General features: G+C 41.3%; 4 protein-coding genes across 5 annotated transcripts in view; 2 read left to right on the forward strand and 2 right to left on the reverse strand.

The window, feature by feature from the left end:
• hmox2a (heme oxygenase 2a) overlaps positions 1-2,569 on the forward strand; it is a gene marked incomplete at its 5' end in the record, with an annotated part of 7,373 nt that extends 4,804 nt beyond the window's left edge. The window contains 7 exon segments of the mRNA XM_079690340.1: positions 185-298; positions 300-338; positions 340-492; positions 494-511; positions 620-745; positions 747-753; positions 1,201-2,569. Coding sequence (XP_079546466.1) covers positions 185-298; positions 300-338; positions 340-492; positions 494-511; positions 620-745; positions 747-753; positions 1,201-1,328 — 585 coding nt within the window. The 3' untranslated portion in view covers positions 1,329-2,569.
• tmem186 (transmembrane protein 186) lies at positions 2,218-4,032 on the reverse strand. Its single transcript, XM_079670635.1, is given in 3 exon segments — positions 2,218-2,834; positions 2,836-3,255; positions 3,865-4,032. Coding segments are annotated over 3 exon segments (810 nt in total). The 5' UTR covers positions 4,018-4,032; the 3' UTR covers positions 2,218-2,597.
• Positions 4,033-4,371: 339 nt separating this feature from the next.
• gde1 (glycerophosphodiester phosphodiesterase 1) lies at positions 4,372-10,391 on the forward strand. 2 transcript variants are annotated; one of them, XM_079670533.1, is made up of 6 exons: positions 4,372-4,878; positions 5,469-5,644; positions 6,909-7,014; positions 7,555-7,647; positions 8,785-8,996; positions 9,085-10,391. In XM_079670533.1, exons 1-6 carry the CDS (start codon positions 4,609-4,611, stop codon positions 9,230-9,232), a joined length of 1,005 nt encoding a protein of 334 aa, XP_079526659.1. In that variant the 5' UTR covers positions 4,372-4,608; the 3' UTR covers positions 9,233-10,391. The 2 variants fall into 2 exon arrangements, with proteins under 2 accessions (XP_079526659.1, XP_079526660.1); XM_079670534.1 differs by having other exon boundaries at positions 4,372-4,746.
• Positions 10,392-14,091: 3,700 nt separating this feature from the next.
• On the reverse strand, positions 14,092-17,779 carry LOC307032423 (SCAN domain-containing protein 3-like). Its single transcript, XM_079670396.1, has 2 exons — positions 15,939-17,779; positions 14,092-15,814 (listed from the first exon to the last, which is right to left on the reverse strand). The coding sequence occupies exons 1-2, from the start codon at positions 17,262-17,264 to the stop codon at positions 15,371-15,373; spliced, it is 1,770 nt and encodes a 589-aa protein (XP_079526522.1). The 5' UTR covers positions 17,265-17,779; the 3' UTR covers positions 14,092-15,370.
• Between the last annotated feature and the right edge of the window lie 3,109 nt (positions 17,780-20,888).

The following is a 20,888-nucleotide window of genomic DNA, read 5'->3' on the forward strand; positions in this document are numbered from 1 at the left end:
AGCAGAGAGCACAGTGTATTATTTGTCCAGCTTTCTGTAATTTGATCATAGTTCTATTCCATTATTTGTCTTTCCTGAAAATATTACAAAATGGGTTAAAACTAAAACAAACTTCTGCTGCAGAAATTACACATCACTATAGAATTGACAGCGATTTCGATGACGTCCATGTTCTCCCTCACAGATCAGCCTCTCCGCTGGCACCAAGCCTTACGTGGACCGTATCCACGAGGTGGGACAGAGGGACCCGGTGCTGCTGGTGGCCCACTCCTACACCCGCTACATGGGGGACCTCTCAGAGCGGACAGATCCTCAAGAAAGTGGCCCAGAGGGCGCTGAAAACTCTCCTCCACGGGCGAGGGTCTTAACTTTTACCAGTTTGAGGGGATCCACAGTCAAAAAGGCTTCAAGCAGCTCTACCGGAGCAGGATGAACGAGCTCGAACTGGACGCTGAGACCAAAGAAAGGATTGTCGGCGAGTCCAACCGGGCCCTTCAGCTTCAACATGATGGTGAGGGCAGCGGAAACAAAATGCATTAAGAAAGTTGATGAGAATACATGTTATTTGAAAGAGAAAGATAAAGTTATAACAAATCCCAACTTTTATTCTGTAAAACAGGTATTTACAGAGCTTGAAGAGATTGGGAAGACTATCAAAGAAGAAGTCCAAGATGCAGGGTTAGGACACAGTCATGCAGAGATCATGGAGGGGGGTGATATCAACAAGTGTCCCTACTATGCAGCAAAAAATGGGTGAGACAGTCCATAAAATATCACTTCATTATGATTTTTAAAATAATAATTTGATTAACTTCAGGTAATTTACACGACAGCACATTTAATGGTATGCAATAGGGTCCTTTAACTGAGATGTTTTTAAAAGTCCCAGCACAAAAGGATGTATGAGTGCGGGTGCCAACAATTATAATTTTATTTTGGAGAAAAAACTGTCACTTAAAAAACAATGGGGGTCAAAAAGGACCTTTTCACAGATTCATTCCCTCTGTATTCAGTGATAGTTAAGTATTATAAACCAAAGTATTGGCTTGAATTATGCATGTTTAATTGAGCAAAGTCCCCCATATTTTAGCATATCTAAATGGGTGGTAATCCATGAAATGACTTGTTAATGATGACAGTCTTCCTGCTTTGTATGGCCTCATTCCTTAATTCTTTTCATCCTTCACCTCCTCTCTACAGTTGCCAGTGGAAATCCCACCTACGCCTGCCAGTTAGCCATGACGCTCCTCACACACCCCCCCTGTCAGTGGGCTCTGGCCGCCTGGGTGGCTCTCCTCGCTGGTTTCACTGCCTGGTACCATCTGTGAGCAGTAAACCCTGCCTTCAACTCTGAGCAAAGAGCTTTGAATCATATACTTGCCTGAAAGTAGGAAACAATTAAGCTGGAAAATAACAGTTTTTGATGATTTGTTTGCAGGCAAACATTTGCGGCATCCCATCATTGACATCCAACTTGCCAATTTGTTTTTGTTATGCTTTAATCAGTGGAAATATGCATACTGGGTTTTACAAATGTATTTCATAAAGTAGGATGATGTACTGCTGCAGTTTCTGATTTTAAATAAAGGGAAGTCCATAAAATAGTGATTAAATCTCAACAAGAGGCCATGGGTTAATATCATTCAGCTTGTGTTAAAGCCAATAAACCTTAACCTGGCAAAAATTCACAACAGCTTTCTTCAGAGATCCTCATTTGAATTACTTCGATAACAAAAAAGTGACTTTGCACATTTATGTTCAACAGCGGTTTGGGGGGGGAGTCTGTATACATTGTACTAATGATGCAGTAACTTCAACAGTTCTGCTGAGGTATCTTCTCCAGGCCACCAGGGGGCAGGATAGCATTGAGATTGACTATTATAGCTATGGTTGTGAAAACTGAAGGTTACAAAAGCCCTAGGAACCATATCTTCGGAAAGGCTCACCACCTTGCATACAAATTGATCATACAACAATGGTATATTTAATTTAAGTCTTAGTTATAAAGCCACAGAAAAAAGTGTGACTAAAGTATGCATATATAATAGTTGTCTTCTATGTGATGGTATTAACAAATGCCGTATTCTACTTTTAATGTAGATGAGTCACTGTGCATGCCTGAGTCACTTAGAGTATTTAAATAATCTACTCTTCATTACCTACCTTGAAATACTTATTTATTATTTATAAATTATCCAGGAATTTCAGTGTAAAACATTAGAAGAAAAATACGTTTTATTTTCTGTTTTTACACATTCTTTTTTGGTCCATTAAGACCAAATTAACATATTACTGCCATCACTCTTGTTATGTTTTTTCATTCTGAAGGCCACAGTCCTGCTGAACCCTCAAAATATGCTTCCTTAATCATCAATCACAGGCTTCATTGAATATTTAAAGGGGGCTTGTTATTCATGGTGGAAACTTGAGATAAACAACAACTTACAGATCAATGTCAGCCTTCCCCCATAAAATCCTAATTTCAATGCAGAACAGATCCTCCTCAAAACAGGTTATATTTAAAAACTTAACAAATAGGAGCACTACCTGTTGACTAGTACTGTCTCAACCTGTCCATTTTTCAAAAAATGGAATGATCAAATCCCAAACACCTTTTTAAAACTCTGTTTGTCCACCACACGTCCAAAATGAGTGGAGAAATACAATGTCTGTGGAGTGCTGAATCTCTTTAGTTTCAATATCTTCTCTTTTACGGTGTCACCTGTATCAGAAATTGTCATAACATCTGACACAGGCAGGTAGATATCATTACGCCGGCCCCAGAATGTGAGGTGGGATACTTTGAGGGTGGTCTGGGAGGGGTCCAGGTACATCCCTCCCCACCACACTCCTGAAGAAGTGACTGGCAGTGAACAGCATGGCGCCAGCAAACAGTGCTGTCCCCGTAGAGTAGCCAACGAGGAAGAAGGGGACGTCTCCATGGAGGTAGAAGAAGTACACCGGTGGCAAGAGGACCATGGTGACTGCGGTTTGGAGCAGCTTGAGCCTGGACACTGCTCTGAGGAGCCTTATGTGCGGCATGTTGTAAATCACAGTGTACTTCTCTGTTGTCAGGTCAGAGTACCTGGCCAGGGCTGTGATTTTAGGTATCAGGGTTCCCTGGAAGTTCTGCTGGATGGGGGTGAGACTTGAATGAGGCTGCACACCATAAGATATCCGACCTGTGAGTAGACATGATCCTCTGGTGAAGGACAGGATGTGGGAGGTTACCCTGTGCAACAGCACTGACCTGATCTGTAGAAAAGAGGTACAGTTGATACTGTGCAAGAGCAACAACAACCTACAAAATAAATGATAAGAAAACGTATCTGCAAAAACTCTGAATAATATAGAATAAGAATATAATTTTAACAAAGTGCAAAACATCTCTAATTTTCTCTTTAATTTGAAACAGTCAGACATTTTCGAGACAACAAACAATTAAAGAAATAAACTGTTAATTACAACTTTTACACCAAGTTATACAAAGTAATGCAATACAGCACCACTAATAAACACAAAAGCTTAAAAGTCCCAACAACAATTAAACATAAATAAGAGGGCTATAACAGGTTTCTCAATTCAGATTCAGTCTTTCAGTTGTTTGAATGTATGAGCAAGGTACCACGAGCAATAATTCCTATGTAACTTTAATTAGAAGTGAGGTAACAGTAATAATGTCAATATGCAAAGACTATTATGTTAGTATCGATTAACCAGAGTGGAACACAGTAGATTACTTCAGATGGACCTGTCAAAAATTCAAGGCAAAGCAGCATTTAGCTTGTGCTGCTACTAAATCAACTTATTTTTACACTATTTTCAATTAAATCAATGTAAAAATGTGAGAGAGAAGGGGCTCACCATGACTGACGACATGATTAATCGAAGAAGAAAAACCAAGAAACACCAATCTTCTTGTTGGAAGTAAGAAACCAAAGGCAACACTTTCAGAGCTGTTAGCTTACATGACCTACACACTCTGACCCGGATGTTATGCGTATAAAAAACTACCATCAACGTTGTTAAAAACTATTACTGTTATATTTTAAATGCATGGCTTAAGAGCAGTTTTCCCCCCATTATTGAATTAAAATAATAAAGACAACAAAAATACATTTTAGTTAAAAAACATGACCCGGATGTATTCAACAAAGATTATTTTAAAAATATTGTATATGTTCACGTGCCCGGTCCGCCCCCTTGTGGGAAAGTCGTATATGATCACAAACTTTGAATTCCTTTTTTTAATTAAATCTCACCTGAACCTAACTCAGTACTTTTAGCTGCAAAGGTAATGCTGCTTGCGGAAAAGACGCGTAACGTGAGGCAGATTTGTCATATCCGCCTCGCACAGTCATAACAGTGAGTTCCCGTTTTCATGTGAACTGTCACTGCAGTTTCAGGCTTTATCCTGTTGCTAAGCATTGTATTTATCTGGTTGTAGTAGTTAGGTAGGCGGAGCATGACGTCATCGCATAGAGGGTGTTTGAATAAAGTAAACTTAGCAGGGAGGGTAGCGGAATGCTTAACTGACAGGCTGCGGAGAAATTTGACACCAGGTCCCAATTTCCCTTATTTGACAGTCGGGAAGGAATAGAGGACACCATGCTGCAGCTCGGAGATGAAGTCACCTTGTACTCGGTGGTCTTCGTGCTGGTCCTACTGGGGACCCGCAGCCCGGTGTGGACCACCGCGCTCACCGTCTCCCTCTACCTCTTTGTGGCCATGTTCCGGTTCCCCCAGGTACCGAGCAGCCGAGTCAGGCAGGTGCTGCACCCGCTCAGGGGCACGTTGGGCTCCGGCCGGGTGTCGGTGGTCGCTCACCGGGGCGGAGGGCACGACGCTCCAGAGAACACGATAGTCGCCATACGAGAGGTGGGAGAGTGTTCGGGGCTTTTTCCTTCACATATCCAGGGATAGTGTCACTCACAGCCTCCCAGAGTGTTACCATGGTGACAAGGGGCAACCCACCACTGGATTCTGATCATATCTAGTCATATCCTCTTGATATCTTAATAAAGATTAACATATTTCCATAGTTCTGTAAAATGGTATTGTTAACATTCAGCTCTACAGCCTCAAATGATCCACACTGCTCTTTATTGAACTGTAGTGTGACTGGAACCTTTACCACAGGTAACCATGGTCAAACCAATACTGTAGCCTACTTTTAATGTCCCCAAAGGAACGTTTGAAAACTGATCAGGATATTCAGAATTGAAAAACAAATCTGTAAACGCACTTGAGTGGACAACTACATAGTGGAGATTGTATTCAAACAATGGCTTATTGCTTGAGTTTATTGTTGGTTATACTGGCCATCATAAACCAGTACTGATCAGAATTCAGTGAAGGTTGGGATTTAGATTCAATATTATTTTTTGACAGATAACTGGCCACAACCAGAAGCAAACCCTCCTGAAATACTTGTTTTCCAACCCTCTCATTCATCTGTCCCTGTTAAGGCCAGTAAAAATGGGGCGACAGGTGTGGAGTTGGACCTGGAGTTCTCAGCCGACGGCGTCCCGATACTGATGCACGATGAGACTGTGGACCGGACCACCAATGGGTCGGGACCCCTCTGCCAGATGAGACTGTCAGAGCTGGGTAATCTGGACGCAGCTGCTAAACACAGACTCAGGTGAAAAAAGAAAGATGTAGCTTAAGATTCATACAAACAAACAGATGTGCAGACATTACACATTGTATTCTTTGGGAACGTTTTGCTTTTTGAACACTAGATTTAGGATGATCCAGGATTCACAGCATGTATCTCAATGAAATAAGTGACTGTGTGAAATCTATTATCTTTGTTTATAAAGCCACTGGGGGTGGGAGAAATACAATCTGGCTGTGTGGAAGCAGGAGAACAAGTCGTGCAGGTTTTGTGGGCTAGCTGAAGGGTCAAAGTTTTAAAATATATGTGCTCCATTAAGTTTTAGTGTCTTGAGACTTATCTTTGATTGCAACATGCTGTTGTAGCCTGAAGAGTTCCGTCTTTTTTTCTAATGGGCTTGTTCAAGTTGTACTTTCTGCAGCAAAATTGCCTGATTCAGAATATATTTTTCAGGCTCAGCTGTTAGAAAAGCTGAATTGATTGTTATACAGATACATGTGGAGATGTTTGATGGTGATACCCTATGTGCATAGATAGTGGAAGCCTTGAATATTTGTAAGTAAATACAAAAGGAGAGATTAAATAGTCATGTAACACATTCAATCATTGCTCTTATCAGTTTAGACACAAGAGAGGCATGTTGTTATTTATACATAGAGGTGTGTGTCAGACAAAAAGACCACAGGTTTCTATAAACAGCTCCCTTCTGAACAAACAAAAGGAGAAAGAAAAATGCAAAACAGTCACTCAAAGATAGGAAAAAACATAGAAAAGCACAAAAATAGGGTTTTGTATTTCTTAAAACATTAGCACATTAGAGCATGTTAATAGGTCATACTGTATAGTAGATATCACAATGTTACAGGACAAACAAGGTTTACTGATTCATATAGTGTCCTAAGATAAGATAATATAATGAGGATGATAAGCAAAACATGTCCATATACGCTTTATGAATGATGGCAATCGGCCACTGAAGTGTCAACAAGTTTGCTAATGCCACTAAGTTCTGTAAATACGGATTTGTATTACAATCACCTAGGAGGCCTTGCAGTTACTGAACTACACTGCCTTACCCAGGCAAAGTCCTGTCTGTACTTTCAGACACATGCTAAGAGTCTTTATGTACAGTTCAATTCATGGTTATCATCACATGCATTTCACTATGATCCAGGCAATGTCGGTTCATAATGTAATGTTTCCCACGTGAACTGTAAATTAGTTTTAAAAGCATGATAAGCACGTCAGCCTGAGATTGCACTAAAACATGTGTGTCCTCTGTCACCAGCGACACGTTTACTGGGGAGAAGATCCCGACTCTGGAGGAGGCGGTGGAGGAGTGCATCAAACTGCAGCTCACCATCTACTTTGACGTTAAAGGTCACCCAGATGAGGTACTGTTAACCAAACTAACTTTAGAATGTGCAATCCCTCTGTCATATTGTTGATTTAATTGATTTGTACCTAGTAAGCATTGCATAATGAAGAGAACAGGGGTTACTTTGTTGCAAAGATAGCATTTACTGAGCCATAGTACACAATCATCACAACAAACTGAGCCAGAGACAACAGTCAGTGTTGCAACTCCTTGCTGACACATGCAGTTATATTTGTATACCTAATGCCATTTAAAATTCAGAGTTTGGATCATTTAGTTGTGCATATCTGCAAGCTAAATTGCTAATGCATGAATATAAATTCCTTACTCTGCACATTTTTAGATGGATAATGAATATAGGGCTACAGTTGTTGTTTCTGGCAGCGACATTCTTGAGTTCAGGGCCTGCCGCAGTGCAGCTACACATAAACAGCTGCTAGATACCACCAAACTGTTGCACGGGAAAACACGCACACAGCTCTAAAAAGCCTCTTTCACAAAAATCTAAACAGTGGACTGTCTTTCAATAACCATGTGTTTCTCCCCCCTCTCCCAGGCAGCTGCAGCCCTGAAAGAAGTGTATAAAAAACACCCAGTCCTCTACAACAGCAGCATTGTCTGCTCCTTCGAGCCCAAAGTCATCTACAGGGTAAGAGGCTCTTTGAAGATTGTTTGAACTGGGTGTTCCTAGTTAGTGTACTACATCTGAAATACATCAGAGTTGTGGAATAAAATGGGATTGTCAATAAACAACTGTACTTTTTTGAATAAGATAGTAAAAAGCATGCATACGTTGCTGCGAACACAACCAAATATAATGGTTTGTTCAGATTCCTCCAGCGTAAACACAACATTTGAGCAGTTCTCAAGCACTTTGATCTCAAGCTACATTTCACTGTTTTTTATGATTCAATATGTAGCCTGAACACTGGGTGAAAATAAACTTGCACCTCAGGTGACACCGATACAAAGGAGTCTGCATGTTACCATATTTCTAGAAACATAATTTAACTGGAACAATATAAATACACTTTTTTATTTTGTCATGTTGCTTAATGCTTTAGCTCAGATTCTCCATAAGATAAGATAAGAAGAACTTTATTGATCCCAAGTTGGGAAATGTTTCTGTCCATCTCTGTAAAGGCCGCTACGCACCAACCTGAGACCAAAGAACGCGTACCGAAGGCGTCCCGACTTTTACGTCCGCTACGTCGGCTACGCCGCCCGCCTAGCGTCTGGGTTCCATTTTCACTCTCTCGTCGATCGAAAACATGTAAACATAAAAAATAAACTATTGCGTCCAGGTGAGATGAAAATGAAAAAGATTAACCATCTGTGTGTGCCTTCTTAATCGTTTGTTTTGGTCCCTCACTTCGGCTTCGCTTCTCGCTAAGCTGAACAGCCAATCAGAGTGATTTCTTTGTCCCGACTCTCTCTGACCTCCCGCGGCCGATTCAACATGTTGAATCGGCCGAGGGAGGTGTGAAAATGTGCCGTAAAGCAACGACGGTGCGGGACACACCAACCTAACTAGGGCGCCGCGAATGCCCGACTGCCTCTGACGGCCTCTGACTCCCAAAATCGGGTAGGTGTGTCAGGGCCTTAACACCAACAATGCAAGCTATACAAGCTGTGATAGCCTGACGAGTATTGACTACCAAACAGACAACACAATATTGATGTGGTACTGATTAAATAAACTACAACATTTACTTTGATTGCTGCCATTGATTACATCACTGTTTAAAAACAAATATGGCTTTCATTGACTATCACTTATCCTCAGATGAGGCAGAGCGACCCAGAAGTGGTCACAGCACTGACCCACCGGCCATGGAGCCTGAGTCAGTTGGGAGACGGTGCCTCCCGATTCTCGTCGCCATGGAAACACAGTTGGATGACAGCATTGGACGTGATGTTGGACTGGGCGCACCATCACGTGCTGTGGAAGCTCTGTGGCATCTCAGCCTTCCTCGTACAGAAGAACTTTATCTCACCGTGAGTAGATGGACACCTTTTTGGATCACATGATATTCAACCACTAAAGAATAAGAGTAACTGTTAATAACTGAGTTTCTGTCTGCAGGGAATATGTCCAGTACTGGGCCCAGAGGGGGGTAGAAGTGGTAGCATGGACAGTCAACACTAAAGTGGAGAAGGACTACTACCAGGAGCTGCTGCAAGTCAACTACATCACAGACAGCCTGGTGGAGGACTGTGACCCCCATTACTGAGAAACATGAACCCAGCACAGGATGTGATCACACACACACTGATTAAAAAGATCAGATCTGTACGGACCATTTCATTTTTCTAATTGTCAACCAAAATGGGGCACCAGGTAAGAGAACAAGTGCCACTCTTTTCTTCTCATGCACATGTCACATTGTGAATGTGTGCATGTTAGTTTGAGGCGAACGAACCAGACAGGGTGCTAAACGTAATAACAAGGGACATGGTATGCATTTATAGATATTTTGGTGTCTATAATCATCCAAATGTACTGTATTCACCAACTCAGGACTGCAATGATTGTTTTCCTTGTAATGATGTATGTTCTTCTGTATTTCAAGTCCCACAGTGCAGTATCACACACTGTCTGGGCTTTTTTACCAATAAACATTTCATGTCTTTTACCGAAGCAAATAAGGGAATGTAGAACTAATGGTGACTTAAGGTAAGAGTAAACATATGGTGACTTTTTGACTTTGCATGACTTTGCTATGTGGTTATTTTATTCAGGTTCTTATATTAATCTTTAAATTAAAACAATTTAAATTGCTTTATGGTGTCACACTTCTGGACCCTACTGTAACTGGGGAGTTAGAGTAAGGTTTTGAGCCCCGTCATTGCGCTGGAGTTGGTAGATAAGACAGATAGAGTACTACTGTTGATAAGCTTTATGACCCCAATATCAACCTTACTTGCATTCGATTTATGTCTTATTTGGTCTAAGCAGACTTGACAACCTAAAAAAGAAAATGTGGAAGGCTTATTTCCCTGTTAATAAAATAAATACATCAATTTCATTTCATTTGATGCATAGTGGGCAGCAGGGTGACACAGTTCAGTTGTGTGAGCTGACATTCTACAGCCAAGACGTATGTAGGAAATGATATGCTGTGTTGGATATCACCCTGGATAAGCCTGTCTGAGCCGCTTTTTGTCTCGGTTGATTTTCAGCTACGAACCACAGACAGTAGAGTAACTCAGCTGATTTTCACCCAAAAGACGAAGATTTACAGTGATAAATCTTAAATCTAATATATCAAAGATCGTACAGGGAAGCTACAAAGGGATGCAGCAATATATGCCCTTATACTGTATGAATGTTACAGTGGAGGGTCTAAAACTGAAGATACAAAAGTAACTAAATAAATATTATATATAATACTTTTTAAAGCTTTTTTTGTCACACCATGCATTCAATATTTACAATAAGAGTTAAATGGTACATTATGCAGTCTCTTGGTTATTGCTAAATGAGTGTGCAGAAAAAGGCCACTGTTACATGACTTTTTCTTCTACACGTCTATCCATTTGAGCGTTTCGTTTAATACTAGGCTTGTTTGTATCGAAAGCCTAAAGTGCCACTATTCGCCCGTTTAAAACGCGCGTTTTTTCAAAAAACCGCGCGTCCCACCTTCTGTTTTGCATTGCATTTTTTTTGCATTTTAAAAGTAAAACAGTCAATTTCTTCAGATCAATCTGTATATTTTAACTCCAGAGCACATTTATTTGAATGAAAAAGAAGTTGTTCACACAACCAGCTTTGGCCTCTGAGGCAGCCATTACCTGATCTTAGACATGTTAATAAGTACCAGTTATTAGTTGCAGTAATATGTGCCTCTTCCAAACATCAAACTCTTAGAAAAAAGAAGTGTCCTTATTATCTACTGCACACTTTTTTTTAAAGCAACACTGACAACTTGCACCTGTGAGACATGTAATCTCTGAAAATGATTAGAAATGCATAACTTATACGGTGAAAATCGGTCATACTGTAAGTGCAACTTCTGAACACAACCCTTTTTCGCAAATGTTTTACAATGCATAATTATTATAAAACCTTGGTTTTAGAAACCTTACCATGTAACAATGGTAACTGTGAGTGAGTGCAACAAAGTGTCTACTCTGCGATGAACAGCTGGGTTCTCAGTCTATTCACTTTTGGGCTCATCTTTTTCCCCTTAAGTTCCATCAGGACTTTTTCCACAACTTCAAAAGTGGATTGCAGTTATTTCGGATATCTTAAGTTCAGTGCGTATATGAGCCCGAAGAGCATCCGAGGGCAAGCCGCTGAGGACCTCTGTTCCTTCGATGAGAACCTTGACGTCATCTCCATCTGCCACAAGATTAAGATACACCTCGGTACAAAGGCCTCCATCACAGCCATCACGATCAACCCATCCAGCAAAGAAGTCTCGCCTAGCAGACGTACCTCCCACACGGGCACCAGCATCAACCTGGGACAATCACACCTACCTCCCTCCGACACAGCCACCAGCAGCCCATGCACCATCACCTACACAGACGCCCTGTCCTGGAAGACAGACAAAGACCATGACACTGCTCCCCCTGTCTTTACATTTATAATGAATAGTTGGTTGAAAAAGTTCTGATATTGTAAATATTGAGATTTTACAGTTTCTTATGTTACCATAAATTGTTGGTTGAAAAAAAAAGTTCTAATGCTCAATTTGTATTTGTACACATCACATGAACCTTGGTATGGAATATGAAGTCATGAATCAGTCCTGATGTAACTTTTCTGTGGTGAAAGCAGAGGGATGGAACTATTTTACACATGAATAACATTTAATTTCATCTATATAGGCCTATAGTGTAATTCATATAATTATTTCACTACTTTTGTAAAACCAAATCTAAAACGCCCAAAAAAATAGACGAGATGAGTAAATGTGTTTTCACAAGTTTTTAGGTTTTCCAAAAATCGGATTTCTCATTTTCAGCTAAGTATCTCATAAGACAGTGCTCTAATGTGAGTGACTTGCATCTCTAGCAAGACCAGAGAGTGTCCTGAATATTTCGATAAGTAATATATGGGGTGCCATGTTATAAGAAGTACATTTAAAAGGTGATTTAAGGAGACGTCTACATATTGAGAAAATATCCTTATACTCCAGAGGGTTAAGGAAAAGCATAAGGCAATTGTATTTTTTATATATATATATATTATATTGTTTGATTTATTGATTATATTCAAAGGAAAATTAATACTTGGTCCCCTGAATCTGGAATAATATACAATTTACAGCAAAGCCTAAAAATTTCAGGAACTTTTCATCTACAGATTGCTTTGGTCTGGCTTTACTTTTCACTGATTGGTTACAGACACTTTAAACGTAGTGGCTATGGAAATCAGAAGGAGGGGCTCATTATCATATTAAAAAACGCGCAGAAAACTCCAAACATCTTTAATTGTGTTACTTTTTTGTAAAGCTCTTTTAGTTTTAAACCTGATGTTTATAAGCTTCTTAGTTTTTGTAAAAGTCTGTAAACACAACTTTATAATAAAATGCACACATTTAACTTTTTCTAGACTAAACACAGGTATGATCCTAAATAAAAAACTTATGAGATTATCATGAGGTTGTTAACATCGCAATTTATCAGTGGGTTATTGATTCGGCATCAGTTTTCGGACAGTCGTACATTCCTATGAAGTCTTCATGGACAACATTATCAGCTGATACCCATCGTACAGTCAGAGACAACTGTTCATGCCCGGAGCAATCGCGAGTTTCTTCCACAATAACTGAGTGTTTTGCATTGCTTTTAATTTCAGTTAATAGAGTGGTGAGAGACTCCCGATACATTTGATTTATAATTTCATTAATTGTCTCGTGTGATGCATATTTCCCAGTGAGCATGAAGCTTTTCAGAGTGGGGTTTTTCTCAGCTATGAGTTCAACTAGCTTTTGGAAATTGCTGCTCTCCTTATCCGCATGCCCCCTGATTGCGAGGCCCTGTCGGGTTAGAAACTGCAGACAGCGCAGTTGCTCCATCATTCCATCTCTTCTTTTTTCCTGCTCAATACGCTGTTGTTTGACAAGCTGTATGTTTATTGGATTAGTTTTGTTTCATAAAGATAAAGCAACACTTTCTCAGAATCAAGCAAAACTAAGAGTTTAAGAGGGAAAAAAAGCAAAACTAAATGTAATTTCAAAAATAAAACTATACAACCCAAACACAATTCTTAACAAAAAGGATTACATAATATAGTTTACTAACTCAAAAAAAGATCCCAACTGTTCTTGCTTCCTGTTGGCTCTATAGATTATCCTATTCTTTTTGACAATGTTTTATAATTATGTAGTAACTCACGGGAGGCTTCTTGTGAGTATAGAGGAGTTTATTGGTTTCTGGTAGAACCGAACTGCGACTCAGGTTCACCACATACTTAGCATAGAGTGGCGAAGTCACGCCCACTTACTTCCGCATCATGGGACCTTATTCCGAAAAAATAATACATTGAAGTCAATGGAGAGAGAAAACGTATCTTTTGATCCCGTTTTGTGCCATGAATTACACATATTATGTTGTTTGTCAATCTTAAAAAATATTTTCCATGTCAAAAAATTCTAAGTTTGTCTTAAAACTGTTGAAATATAAGACTATGAAAAATACGCAACTAGAAAGACTACAAATCCCAGAGTCGCTTAAGTGCTGTCATAACTGATGTATTCCCTCCAGATAGCTAAAAATACATTTACTTACTGTACTTACTTACTTTAACAAGATGTCTGTGTGCTTTGTACCAGGTTGTTATCATACCAGTAATAGTACCTCTTGCTCGTTCTCGAAGAGCAACTAAAACAAAACACGAGAGTGTACCTTGTTAGCTAATGTTAGCTAGCTGACATTAACGTTCCACATTACACTTGTGTTACTCCCCGAAACCTTGTAAAGCCGGTCCCGCATGCTGGCTCTTACTGAACCGACTAACTCCCCTTTTTCGTATGTACAGCTCTCAACATACCCAGACTTGTAGTGATTTTCACCTCTTTTAATTAGTGGTGGTCATAGATTAATTTTTTTAATCTAGATTAATCTCACTGTATTCTTGGAATTAATCTAGATTAATCTAGATTAAAATGGCTCATTTGAATTCTGCCGAAGGCATTCAGAATATGTGTGCTACCCAAATAATGACTAAAAGTAAGTCTTTGAGAACGGGTTTCTCAAGCCAGGTGGTGCATTAGACCAGGGGCTCATCTCCAGTTTCCAAAATGCATCACAAACTGCTTGAGAAAGCTGTTCTATGATAATTGGTGATGAAAATAAATCAATGACAATGAGATGTACTTGTGTTTATTAACTGTTTATTTTTAGTTGAACAGTAGGCCCATATAACAGGTTGTAATGAACTGTTTACAGTCAGTAGCTTTGTGTCAGTCAAAGCTCTATTTCTCCTTCTTCCACCAGTCACTCAGGCAGACCAGTTTGTTCACATTTTCTGGTGACAAACAAGCTCTCCTCTTCTGCACAATATGGCCTGCTAAAGAAAAAAGTCTCTCGCATGGGACAGTTGTGGCAGGAGTCCCCAAGTATTTACGGGCAATTTGGGCCATCTTACCATAGACAGCAGTGTGCTCCGACCACCACTTCAGTGGACACTGATCTAGACTGGCACTGGGCTCTACCTTGTACCTCTCCACTGTACTATCTTCTGGTGTCTCCTCATCTGATTCTGAGTCGGATCCCATCAGTAGCAGGGCTGTTTTCTTCTTGGGTGGCTCAGGGTTCTCCTCCCTGAGTGGCTGCAGAGCAGGTTCTTCTCCCTTCATCAACGCACTTAGCTTTGCCCACACTGGCTCCCTCTCTGCTCTGGGCAAGCACTTGAGGTCCTTAAATCGTGGATCTAGAGCAGTCGCCACCTTTGATGAATAAAAAATAATAATTATTGATTGATGAAAATGTCACTTTCCAAATCCAACCTCCATATTTCTTCATGACTTATTCATCTGGCTTTACAGTCTATTATGGTCATACAATGTAGTTATCTTCTGGTCACTCTGACATACCTTAAGCCAGGGGTACTCAAATACAAATCTTAAAGGTCCACAAAGAAAATGTTCAATAAGACAAAGGTCCGTTTAATACGGTCATTCAAACTTTTAAACAATTGTAACAAGATTCTTAACACGAGATTGCAAAAACAGTCTCGAAGTGAATCAAACCATCCCAGGAATCAAAGTCGAAATAAGTCCAGAACTATTGTACATTGTGTCAAACACTGTTGCTTAATGAGAGAAGTGGCACCTTTGGTCTGTTGCCAAGACTTTGAACTTTGGCACAAAAGGCGTGATGGCCAGGCGGACACACTGATGCAAGTGTTCATTGGTGAGTCAGCTGCGGTACTTGTTCTTCACCATGTTCATTGTTGAGAATGCAGACTCACACCTGTAGGTTGAGCCAAACATTGTGAGAATGTGAAGTGCCATCTTATGCAGGAGAGGGAAATTAGCTGCAGTGACCATCTTTGTCCAGAAGGTGGGAGTGTCACAGTCAGCCTCTTTCAGTGCAAGGTTTTCCTGGAGGTCAATCAACTCACTTTGCAGAGAAGCAGCACTGGCCCATGGGAAGATTTGTTGTGCTTCTGCAGAGAATTCTCTGACATTTCTGACCAGAAATGGGTTTTCAATGTACAGTAGGACTTGTTTTCCTAATCTGAAGTCATCAAAGCGAGTCTTGAAGTTTTCAATCAGCTTCTCCAGGAATCCAACATGATTCTGAGGACGATTGTCTCCTTTGGTCTGTTCCAAAAGTTTGGGGAAGTGGAGCAGTCCCTCCTGTAGGAAAAAATAAATAAGAAAAATATAAGGAGCACTGCTTAAAAGGGTATGATAAAGTATCAAAAAGGTGTTCATTGGAATCCAGGAAATGTGTGTGGTAGAAAATATTAAAAAGGCTTACCTGTAGGTCACTTTTGAAAACCTCCAGTTTCCTCTGGAAAGCACGCACTGCTGACATCAGCTCACACACTGTGTTGTTCTTGCCCTGTAGCTTGAGATTTAGGTCATTGAGATGAGATGTTATATCAGCCAAAAATGCAACAGCTTCCATCTTCTCTTCATTTTGCATGAATTCCATGAACTGTTTTGCTTTTGCACTCTTTTGCTCTGACAGAAACACTTGCAGCTCTTTCCTAATGGACCAAAAACGCTCCAGGACCTTGCCTTTGCTCAGCCACCTGATGTTGTTGTGCAGGAGCAAATCATCAAAAGTTTCATTGACCTCTGTCAGGAATGTTCGCAGCAAGCGATGCTGCAGTGAAGATGATGCTCTCAAAAAGTTTATGAGTCTCATCACTGTTGCCATGATTTCAGAGTACACTTCTCCAAGACTTGCACAAAGGACAGACTGGTGGATTATGCAGTGGTATGAGATCAGGTCAGGGTGGTGATCTTTCAGGCGCTGAACCAGTCCTCTCTCTCTCCCCATCATGGCTGGAGCTCCATCAGTAGCAATTGACACCACTTTCTTTAGATCTATCCCTCTTTCATTCAGCATTCCCATTACTGCTTTATAAATGTCTTCCCCCCTTGTGTGTCCACTGAGGTTCGTCAGGCCCAACACATCTTCAACAAACTCCCCCTTTGCCTCATCATAAAATCTCACAAACACCAGCAACTGAGCATTGTCAGTGGTGTCAGTGGACTCATCCACAGCTAAGGAAATGCGCTGTGCATTTTTGATTCCATCACAAAGCTGATTAATCAAATCACCAGCCAGTATTTCCGTTCTTCTGGTTGCTGTGGAATCTGAGAGGGGGATTTGCTTAATTTTAGCTGTTATTTCCTCTTTTTGTTTGCCTTCAAACATGGTCTCCATCACTTCAGTCATGCATTCTTTAATTATTTCTGCATCAGAGAATGGCTTCTTGTGTTTAGCCAACACCCATGCCACTCTGAGTGAGGACTCAGTTGCCTTTTCTCCTTGTGACATAGATGTTACAAGGATCCTGCTTGCAGCTTGATATGAGGATTTCATCCCATTTATTTTTGTGGTTCTTACCGCTGAATTTTGAGGGAAGGTCGCCTCAAAATAATTATGTTTCGTTTCATAGTGCCGTTTCAAATTGCCACTCTTCACAAGAGCTACCGTTTCTTGGCATATTAGGCACATTGGTTTGGTGCTCGCTGGAGGGAGGATGAACGCATATTTTGCAGTCCACTCATCTTTGAATTGCCGGTTTTCACTGTCGACTTTTCTTTTATTGGTCATCTTTGAACATGCCATTTTTCTAGCTTTACTAGCTACACTAGGCTACAGCTGAAACTACTAGCTAAATGCAACTAGATGCGCTGTCAACTCTCGCTCTGACTTTATTTATTTTTTAAGCTCCCGCGCTGACTCAGACAGGTTGAAAGAGACGACACACGCATTTTCATTCCGCGAAGACCCGCCCTCCTGTGCCTCTGATTCGCAGACTGTTGGTGGGGGAAAAAAACGCTGACGGGCTGCTGAATGTGATTGGACCAAAGCGTTGACAGACACACACACACAGTGGAACAGTGTGTGTGTGTGTGTGTGTGTCGCCAGAGCGCTGTTTGCAGACATAGCGGATAATTTTGACTCGTTGCGTTGTGGCAGACGGATAAGGCAGGCGTTGTGGCAGGCGTTGTGTCTCGCAGATAATACAGATAATACAGATTATACAGATAATACATATGAAAAGTATAATTTGCTCAGAGTCCAGAGACAGTGGTGGTTCGGTCCGGATCCGGACCGGAGTCCGGACTTTGAGGATGCCTGCCTTAAGCCATTCCAGGTTTATTTTCTCCCTCCGCTGGTTGAGGTCCTTGATGAAGGCAGCCTTGAATCGCACAATATAGGCAGGATCATCATCTGAGATGTTCATCGCGTGCTGGAGGTGGCACAGGGCAGGTAGAACCACAGAGCAGGATACATACTTATCTCCACCAAGGAGCTCAGTGATGTACCTACAGACAGACAGACAGACAGACAGACAGACAGACAGACACACACACAGCAACAAATTATTAGTTACAGATTAATTTAACTCAGATTACACATTTAAGGGCAGGTGTTTCTTACATACAAAGTGACATTTAAAAACTTGTATGCCAATTCATGAACACACTATCTTTGTAGACCATACCTGCATGGCTCCAGCAGTTTCTCTAGCTTCTCCAACTTCTCATAATCCGCATTTGTTGGGAGGGCCAGGTTGTGCTTCTGCAGCGACAGCGTTGTGTGCAGTGCGTCTCTGTTGCGCCTCACGCGCTTTATCATCTCAAGAGTGGAATTCCAACGTGTTGGAACATCTTGCACGAGTAACTCCTTAACTTGTCCAAGGGAGGATTGTTGGACATTTAGCTCGTCTGAGTTGGCCGGACTGTGTTTGAAATGTCCGACCACTTTACGGCACTTGGCCAGTGCACCATCAAAACCACCTTCCCGAAGTGACATTACAATAGCTCTCTGTACAACATGCGCAACACAGGGCAAGTGCTCGAATGGAAGTATCCTCCCTGCTGCCACCATATTAGGAGCGCTATCTGTTCCAATAGTGCTTATTTTGTCAGTTATCCCCCACTGATTAGCGACGTCGAGGAACTGCCTTGCACACGTTTCTGCAAAGTGACGCTCCTCGGTTTTCATCACACCTAACGGACAGACAAAGTAAATTAGAATAATTTCACTACTAGTAGTGAACAACTAGCAATTATCAAGAAGCAAACATAACGTGGTGGTAATTAAAAGGCAACGAAATTAAATTATGTAATTTAAAATGACATAACGTAGCATACCTAAAGCGAAGGAGTGAAGTTCCCAGCTAGCATCGATGAGGTGTACTGTAACGCCGAGGTAGTTGTCGTTGTTAACGGACGCCCAATGGTCCCCAGTCAGTGCTACAGACCTCGCCTCTACCATCTTCTCAACTTTCGTAGCTTTATCTTCTGCGTGCTGGTCATGTATTCTCCTCATGATAGTTCGCCTCGCAGGTAGTTTGTAAGATGGGTCACCTGTGGCCGCCTGGAGAACAAGCTTGAGCCCGTCATCTTCAACCACGCTAATGGGCCTGCAGCTGGTGGCAATCCACTGAGCGAGGAAACTAGTTAGCTTGGCTGATAGAGCTGTGCTGACGGGCTTGCCTCGGTTGCACTCAAACATAGTTGTTTGACGACGAGTCTTCCCCCGCGCTACATCAGTGCTTGGCCCGGCATCTTCCGCATTAGCTAAGGGATGCTTTGCGTTTAGGTGGTACTTGAGACTGGATGAACTCCTACAGTAAACTAATTCCGCATTGCACAAGGTGCAAACAACCTTATTTTTGTCGAGGTTTCCATCGGGAAGCTTCTTAAAAATAAATTTCCCCTGAAGCAAACCCGGCGGCTTCATACCTGCTGTATCCATGTTAGCATGTCACGTTTAATGTGGCTGATTTGACCGGGGTCAGATCCATAGACAGTAGAAGAAACACAGGTCAAAGACTCGATCTCGCCCCCTACAGTGCAATTCGGCTAGGTATACATCCGCGCTAAATTATCAAGGTGAAAGTCATCATAGCTTGCGTAGTATAGACCCAGCTCCCAACCCAACTTTGAGAATAGATTAACGGCGATATTTTTTTTTATCGCCGACAAGAGTCTCACGTTAACGCAGCACGTTAACGCCGATAACGGCCCACCACTACTTTTAATACTTTTGGCCTCATTCTGAAAGAAAGAGGTGAAATGTACCAACGTGACGGCCATCTTGGTGTTGGTGACGTGTGCAAGACCAGAGTTGTAGTTCATTGAGCGCTTCACACAAAGAAATGTGTAACTTCACAGTTTTACGACACATTTTAATTTTTTTGACTTGCAAAATTATCTTTTAAATTGACAAACATCATATGTGTCATTCGTGGCAAAATTAAAACGGGATCGAAAGATAATCTTTCTCTCCCCATTGACTTCAATACATTATTTTTCCGATATAAGGTCCCTTGGAGGTCCACCGGAAGGGGAGGGACTTCGCCACTCTATACATAATTTTTCCGAAATAAGGTCCCATGGAGGTCTTATTTTTTCTACATAAGCAATAGGTCCATGTTTATTTCACGATTCTCTGTCACTTGCACTATTGTTATATTTCGCGTTGCTCTATCTTTACTTGTTTTTTTATGTCTTAAGGATATTGTATGTTGTAGCCTGCTTTTGGAGCAGCCTGGGACTTCAGATATTAAATGCCAATCTGCGCTGTAGCTATTGTATTTGACAATAAACCTTTGAATCTTACATTTGTACAAGCTCAGGAGAGTTTAGCTTTTATATGACAAAATTAATGTACTGCATTTTTCACTTAACAGGTCAATCATTCCAGGCTTTGAACAGCAAACCAACATCTCCATGGATTGTGGTGCAGGAGGACGGGACAGTGGTGATGGCGCATTGTACATGCATGGCAGGGTTAGGAGAGGTTTGTTCCCACGCAGCAGCACTTATGTTTACAGTTTTGGCTGCTGTTGAGAAGAGAGAAAACCTTGCACAGAGAAGCCATGCACATGGACACAGCCTAGCACTAAAATTGTGAAGTACGATGAGGTGTCTAACATCTTCGCCATTAAAGAACAAGTTCAAACCAAAGACCTGTTTCAGCACATGAGACCATCTGCTGATGATTTCAAGCTATTCTGTGAACAACTCCACCAAAGTGAAGAACAAGAGACAAAGCCCAAGAAAAGTGCTATCCTGTCGGTCATTGAAGGCCATTCCCACAGATACACGCCAAAGACTGTACAACTGGATCGGCCAACACCCCTTACCAGTCTGTATCAAAGCAGCAGACTTGTACTGGATTTGCCTGCACTGCTAGAGGAGGGTGCCAAAGTCTTTGAGGAGCTGAATCTCACAC

The sequence above is a fragment of the Notothenia rossii genome (assembly GCF_949606895.1).
Source record: "Notothenia rossii genome assembly, chromosome: 1".
NCBI classification, from domain to species: Eukaryota; Metazoa; Chordata; class Actinopteri; order Perciformes; family Nototheniidae; genus Notothenia; species Notothenia rossii.